This window comes from Adiantum capillus-veneris, chromosome 25, assembly GCF_014529385.1.
Source record: "Adiantum capillus-veneris isolate H3 chromosome 25, ASM1452938v2, whole genome shotgun sequence".
Taxonomy (NCBI): domain Eukaryota; kingdom Viridiplantae; phylum Streptophyta; class Polypodiopsida; order Polypodiales; family Pteridaceae; genus Adiantum; species Adiantum capillus-veneris.
The window spans coordinates 142529850-142537575 of NC_140955.1; the positions used below are offsets into that span (position 1 = coordinate 142529850).

The window sequence follows — 7726 nt, forward strand, 5'->3', positions numbered from 1 at the left end:
TGGAAGATGAAATCCCATTCAATTGTGTCATAAAGTTTATCAAAGTCTATTATAAAACAATTGAATTCATGATCACTATCCTGGGCATATTCAATAGCTTCCCACAATGTGATAATTGCATCAAGAATGAACTTTCCCTTTATGAACCCTTCTGCTCTAGCAAAATGATTTGATGCATAGGACATAGTCTTCTAGCTACGTCCAAGGAGAAAATTTAGTACACAGAAGTCAGGCAGGTGATAGGTCTCAGGTTACCTAGGTCCTCCTTTTCCCCTCTTTTATAAATGAGCTTGATAACTCCTGTATTCATAGAGGTGGATAGAGTTCCTACCTTTAAAGCCTCCTTCCAGATGGACAAGAGATGGGGCTGTAAAAATTCTTTATAAGTTTTAAAAAATTCATTTGGTATACCATTCACTCCAGGAGATTTCCCACTCTTAAGAGAATATATCAATGGACTCAATCACTTCCCCCTCTATAAGGGATTGATCCATCACTCTGGCTAAATGCTCAGGCACTATTTTTTTTTCTTACTCTTGCAATAGTGGCTCCGACAGCTATGAGGTCAACCCCTCTTTTTGGGGGGAGATGAAAATTTCATCAAAAAAAACTTTAGCAACCTTTGAGCTCTCCTTATGTGAAGAAGATAATTGACCATCCTTGTTTTTAAGCATTGGGATGAAATCTTTAATCTTATTTTTTCAAAGAAGATTAAACATTCATTTATCAAGTTTATGTATTTTGCCTACCCAAAATTTCCTTGTCCAATGGATGGAGGCTTTAGCAGCCATGAGTTCTTCCTCTCTAAGCCTAGCTTTAAGCTCACCTAAGAGGGGAGAGGAGGACTATTAGGGTAAGAGAGAGCTTCTAGATCTTCTATATCTTTCCTTGTCATCATCCTTCTATTCTCCCTTATAGCTCTAGCTTTCTTTTTGTATCAAGTGAACAACTTCTGAGTTTATCTAACTTCTCTATCTCATGTTTTGAAAACCGACACATTACTGTTAAAAGAAGATTTAAAAATGTCCTTTACTTTTCCTTTGACAATATCTAGTGAGAGAAGAGATTGATCCAACTGAGGCCACCTTGCCTTATATACACTCTTCTTTTTGAAGTTCAAACACCAGTGTCAAATGATCAGAAAGTAATACAGAGTTGTCGCATACCTGCCAATTCTCTTACATTAAGTTGGAGCCCATGTAAACCCTGTCTAATCTGGTTGCTCTGAAGCAATCTCCAAATTCTTTATTATATGTGTGCCCTGAGTTCTCCGAGACATCAATTAGGTTGAGCTTGTTTTGGGCCAACTCCACATCAACTTCTCATTACCACCTATAGTGAGCCTGAGCTGTTTCCATCTACCAAAAGAGGATTCAAACACATTAGCGTCTCCTGAACAGATGCAAGGACCTAACAGGTGAGAATTTTTCTCTTTCAATGGTTGAATTAGAAGCATAAACAGAGATCAAAGTGTAATTTAATGGGTTGCCAAGGGAGTCAGCTACCCAATTGCCCCTTTCTGAGGTGTGAGTTTGTTGCACCAAGTGATTGTACTTATCTGATATGCCCAGAGTTGCACCACCTATGCCATACATATGGTTTGTAGTGTACCACTTATACCCTAAACCAAGTCTTTGCAGGTTAGAGGTTAGGTTAGCTCCATTGACTTTGATTCCTGCAAAAAGATGAGTCAGGACTAAGGTTAGTGTCAAGACGCCACCTTTTTATTACATGGGCTCTAATAGAATCAGGATCGGTCAAACCCTTGCAATTAAATGTGAAGGCTTTGATGTTTGGGCACTTCATTTTTTACTGCTTTTAGTTGGTTTAGCTAGAGAAATTGAAGAACTAGTAAGGTCCTTGAGGAATCCTTCCTTTACGAAGTGAAGTTTGGAGCCATTGATGGTCTCTCCTCTTCTGCTTGGGTCATTAAGATGTCAACAGATTTATCAATCATTGCTTAGTTGGTGGGCTTTCGCTAAATTGTCTTGCTCATACAACTTAGTTTCAAACAACTTTGAATCCTCTATATTCTTATCTTTAATATGAGTGATGAGCACAGATGACTCCTCAAAATCTGATGAGTCAGTAGAGGAAAATCCCCTTTTTTGACTCATGGGGCTGTCAGGAGGGGATGGTAGCTTTTAGCCTGACATACTATTATGATTTGCTTGTATGAGTCAATAGAGGACAATCCCCTACTTTGACTCATGGGGCTGTCAGGAGGGGATGGTAGCTTAGGGCTTGACATACTATTATGATTTGCCTGTAGCACTAGGAGAGGCACATTTTCTCCCCTTGTATCCTCATTGGAAGATGCCCCTTCCTTTTGCCCTGTCTTATTGGGTTCCTCTTCCTATAGGTTTTATATAGTTGAAAGGGTCAAGGACCTCTTGCAAGAGAGGGCTAAAACTATTTTTGTTTCTGTTGTGATTGGGTTTTCTGGTATTTTTGCATTGTTTTTCTTGTGAACAGGTTGAAAGGCATCTTTGTTCTTCGGTTTGGACTTCTGCTTAGGTGGTTGGGGTTTGAGGCCAAGATAGTCTTTTATACAGTGCCCCTGTCTCGTACAACGGAAGCAAGCATTGGGTAGGCTCTTATGCACAATTGTCTGAATGTGAAGAAGATTCCTGCAAAGTCTTTGATTGGAATCAAAGCCTTCAATTCTTCCTGCAAATCAACTTCAATTAATAGTTGTGGGTCCGATTTGGGATTAATTCCAACTCTTAACCTTTGCCCCAAGACTGCCCACATTAGCCCCTATGCTCTTTAGCCATGGATAGAGTTCAACAGGGAGATCAAGGAAATCAACCCAAACTAGGGCCTAGGGCCTTGGTAGGCTTGGGACCTCTAGGGTTAAAGCCTTGGTACCAATTGAACACATACAAAGGGGGCATTTCTGATAAGCCATTGCCCCTAGCTAATGATCTGCAGAGCTACATTAGAGTCATCACAACAGAACAAGTAATAGTTGTTAGGTAAGTACTGTATATGGGACACCTTAATATTTCTCTGTGCCATCCAATTTCTCAGAGCTTCAACAAAGGGCCTAACCCCATGTAGTAATCCTATCAATATCCTATCCTACAACTGAGAGTGCCACAATTCAAGCTCTTTGAGGGAAATGACTACTACTTCATCAAAACCCATCTCATTGTCTAGTTCAGAGGCACCATCTTCCTCCTCTCCAGGTTCCCCTTCGAAATGAGAGGTAGGGTTCTGAGGTTTGGAAGGAATCTCTTCACCAGGTCCCCTATTGATGAAGCTGCTTTGAGAACTCTCTGATGTCCTCTTGAATATTCAAAGGATTTGCTCCAGACATAAGATTTACATAGGAATGAATCATATTACCTGAAGCTTGATTTTGAGGTTGAGGCAAAGGGGGCATGGGTGAGAAGCCTCCTACTAGGGGAATGGGACTAAGATGAGGTTCACTTGCCATGGTGGCATACATAAGCTGTTGAGGTCGAAAACCAACTCCTATGTAGCTTGAATAGTCCTACGCAGGAGCTGTGGAGATGGTAGCAACCTCCATGGGAAGAACCTAGTACAATGGATTAGAGGCTAAACAAGTCCTCTACGCTTGAGTCCTTGGACTAGCCTAAACAGAATGCATCGAGCCATTGTGGAGGGCTTGGTAAAGCTCCATGAGCCTCACCTCCCCCCAATGGGGAGGGGATGAGAGAGAAGAGTGGACAGATTCAGGAGGATAAATGAAGGGCAAAGGTGAAAGAGAAAGAGCTATGCATGACAACCATACACAACATGCAAGGGAAGGGCCTCGAATGCAAAGCTCTCTCTCTCTCCCCCCTAGTAAGCTACAGTTCCTCCTCAATGTTCGAACATCTCGTTCTTAGAAGTTTGAAATGTTGTAAATGCCGTCACCTAAAACTGTTCCTACCATGTTATACAGTTCTCTCTCTCTCTCTCTCTCTCTCTCAATATATATATATATATATATATATATATATATATATATATATATATATATATATATATATTGAGAGAGAGAGAGAGAGAGAGAGAGAGAGAGAGAGAGCCCCTTTTTTTTTTGTCTATATATATATATATATAGACAAAAAAAAAGGAGAAGATCTCTCTACTCTAAACTAAACAAGTGATAAAATCAAGAGGCCTACCCTTGATAGCAAAGGTTGAAGGAAAAAAGACGACCATTTCAATTTTAACAAGTGATGAAATCACGAGGCCTAGTGCCAACCAACAAGATACACATAGGGGAATCCCCATACCAGTGCTTCAAAGCGAAACTATATTGTTCCACAATAATGTATCAATGGGACAGTTCTCCGAGAGTTGCAAGCCAATACTTTAAATGATAAGTTGAATTTTGAGTGCTCACATTCACTACTTGCAAGCTCAACTCCCACCTTCAGAGCAAGCAACAAATACTAGAGTACTCCACATCCCACAAATGAGGTTAAAATCTCAATAGATTCCCTGCTTCGTGCTTATTACCCTTATTAGAAAGCTTTACTGCAAGACACCCTAATTTTCTTCACTCCTCTTAGAATTATCTATGTGCGCTATGTGCTAATCAACCAAATCTCTCAGCTAATGCATTTATGCACCACCCATATAGCAATATTTTTTGATTGGGTGTTAGATGCATTGTGGAGACACTAGCAGAGAAATACATCTTGTAAATGTAATTGTCCTCTTTTCTAATATAAAATCTTTCGCCTTTTCTGGCCCAAGAAAAAAAAAGTCCATTTTTAAAAATTACCTCCCTTTTTTTTAATGAAAAAGGGAGGAAATCTCTAGAAAGCGAGAGAGGAGAAGAAGAGAGGAAAGCAGAGTGATAATTTATTAGAAAGTTAAGCGTGGAACGACAAGAGTTGACTGAACGCAAGTAAAAGACAGGAACTCTCTCTCTCTCTCTCTCTCTCTCTCAAATGCTGTCCAGACTCCAGGCACAGAACTTCTTTATACACGTGTCAGTAATTCAACGTTTATTTCCGGCATAAGCTGGAATTTTGACAGCAGAGCCTTCTCATCTATCGGGAAAATTTTGAGAATTGATAGGGAGGGCCGCGCCACGAGCAAAAAACGCAACAGAGGTGTTGCGTGAAAGCCTCCCTCCCAAAGGTTAATGAGATTACATGAGGGGCTGCCCAATTACCTTGTATGGACATTTATTATGAGTATGGATAAGATTGGATAATTAGTTTAATGGATTGTTACGGGCAGGTGAACGATGCAGAGGAGAGGGAGAAGGGGTATTGGAAGGAGTTGGCGTATTGGAAGGTTAGCGTCTCGCCAGCCGCCAGCGCGTGACCCCCCTTTACCAGGCAGTCGTCGAAGCCCACCCGCTTGAACAGCGCCGGGTTCACCAGCGTCGCGGACGCGAACCACCCGCACGACACGTGAATGTCGGCGATTGGGCATCCCTCCAAGCAGAGATTCAGGATTTGCACAGCGAATGAGGGTATACCATCTGGCAGGGGACCCATTTCGCCCTGGACGATGGCGATGTCCTCTATGCTGCAGGTCGAGCGCTCCCCGGCGCCAGGGCCCATCCGTTGTACCTGGAACTGATTCCTTGTACCGTTTCTGGTGTGGCCTCCTGCAACCGGCGCAGGGGCTGTAGCAGGACTGTACTGGGCCTCTGCATACTCAGTATCTGTGAAACATGTTGACGCCAATGTATTAGCCAGCAGCAGCACACAGATAAACAATATACTGTAATGTGTGAGCGGCAGCTTACCAGAGGCTAAAAGCTTTCGGCTCCTTATTGACCTGCTTGCTGATGCATGCAGAGTGGCCCGCTTCTCTTGAGAGCCCAGGTACAGCAAGCCATGGCTCGCAGGTGACAGAAAAGTAGCACTTCTTTGCAGCAAAGCTGTGGCACATCGCAAACTCCAAATCAACCATCTACCCTGCAGAAGACCTTACGGTAGCAAAAATGATAACACCGAAGGGAAAACATACCTGATGGAACCAAAGAAGCGGGCATCGTATAAATGCAGGCCACAAAGACGCAGACGCAGACGACTGCAAGGAAGCAGGTGCAGAAGCGACATTGTAGGCGCCTACAGCGGGGGGCCTCGATACGCTCACGACGGCGCAATGCGTGCTTCGCTGTCATAATTCTGTAATTATGAGGATTGATCTTCTTCGAGACCTCGGGGCCTCACTGTAGCAGTCCATATACTCTCGGCTCAACAGAAAGAGGCGAAAGCACAAGCGCAGATAGCAGAAGGCCCCGGCTAGATAGCAGAAGCAGCGAGGTACTCCTGCCTTCACGTGCGCGGCTCAGACAGACGGCCTCTGGCTATGGCGGTCGGCTCTGCAGAAAGGCGACGAAACCCCAACCTCCAGTCTTGGCTTCTTCCTCTTCTTCACACTCTCTCAGACTCTCTTCTCTATGACAACGCTTGCGGCAGAGGCGCGCAGGCTATAATGAAGGAGGAATGAAAGGCATTTAAAGGTGGTGAATAGAGAGAAAGAAGATGAATACGTACAGCCCCACCCCCCTCGGGCCTCTCTCTCACAAAAAGCTAGAACTTGGCGAGACGTAGCTACATGTAGCGGCGCAGCCGCTACCTCTAAAGCTAGCGGGAGCCCCCACGTTTCCCCTTCCCCTCGTATTTTTCACCCTATTCAAGCTACCCGGCAACCGAGGGTGAAATGCAGTAACGGCCAATCTTATGACGCCTTGGGCCCCGCCCCGCTATTTATTTTGGCGGCTCCCGCTTAATCTAGCCGCTGCCATCTCCATTTTACGCTGTTAATTTTCTCATTTGTGGATAATGATCCCACGTCACCTTGAAACGGTCCCTCTCTTCTTATCTCGCGTGTGAAGCAACTCTTGTTACCCGCACCTGAAGTCCACTTCAAAGCGCGATCTCCATCACTTTAATATATGACCCACCCCCTTCCTTTCATTTGTTGATTGCCAAATGAAAAGGAGAATCTAGACGTAAAGGAGAGGCGATTCTGCATGCACACACCTCAAGCTTGCAAGAGGTACCTCCCACGAATATATCCTTGTTTGCTCAGTTCCTAATGTATCCCCAACCTCATGACATTTTGTAAAAGCCACCAACCCTGGTTCCCATGTTGCATATCTTCTTTTCTCTTCAATTAAAATCACAGCGTGCTTATGGTTACTTTGTTAGCGATATAGCTCCGTCCAAAAATCTTCTTTCACATTGCTCCATGTCGCCTTCTCCTTTCAATTGAAGTAAATCGATGTCCTCTCTCTCTCTCTCTCTCTCTCTCTCTCTCTCTCTCTCTCTCTCTCTCTATATATATATATATATATATATATATATATATATATATATATATATATATATATATATATATCACCCAAGTGTGGTAGTTTGGTTATGCCATTTCCCTATTGACTAACAGGTCTTGAGTTCAACTCTCCTCGTCGGCTAGATCTCTAAGGTCTCTTGGGATAGTTTCCATCGACGTTAAAATTGTCTTCTTCTTCTTCTTCTTCTTCTCTCTCTCTCTCCCCACCCCCCTAAAATAACAAGAAAGCATCTCATTGCTTTTTTGTTCTCGTGCACTACTATGCAGTGGACTTCTCTCTCTCTCTCTCTCTCTCTCTCTCTCTCTCTCTCTCTCTCTCTCTCTCTCTCTCTCTCTCTCTCTAAAATAACGAGGAAAGTGCCTCATTGCTTTTCTGTTCGCATGCATTGCGCGATGGGCTCTCTCTTACTCCCCCTAAAATAACAAGGAAAGTGCCTTATTG

At 43.3% G+C, this 7726-nt stretch overlaps 1 protein-coding gene across 1 annotated transcript; it reads right to left on the reverse strand.

Annotated features, from left to right (window-relative positions):
- Positions 1-4926: 4926 nt before the first annotated feature.
- LOC147425773 (protein TAPETUM DETERMINANT 1-like) lies at positions 4927-6453 on the reverse strand. The gene is made up of 3 exons (XM_086500220.1): positions 5950-6453; positions 5726-5860; positions 4927-5641 (listed from the first exon to the last, which is right to left on the reverse strand). The coding sequence occupies exons 1-3, from the start codon at positions 6104-6106 to the stop codon at positions 5199-5201; spliced, it is 735 nt and encodes a 244-aa protein (XP_086356346.1). The 5' UTR covers positions 6107-6453; the 3' UTR covers positions 4927-5198.
- Positions 6454-7726: the final 1273 nt, after the last annotated feature.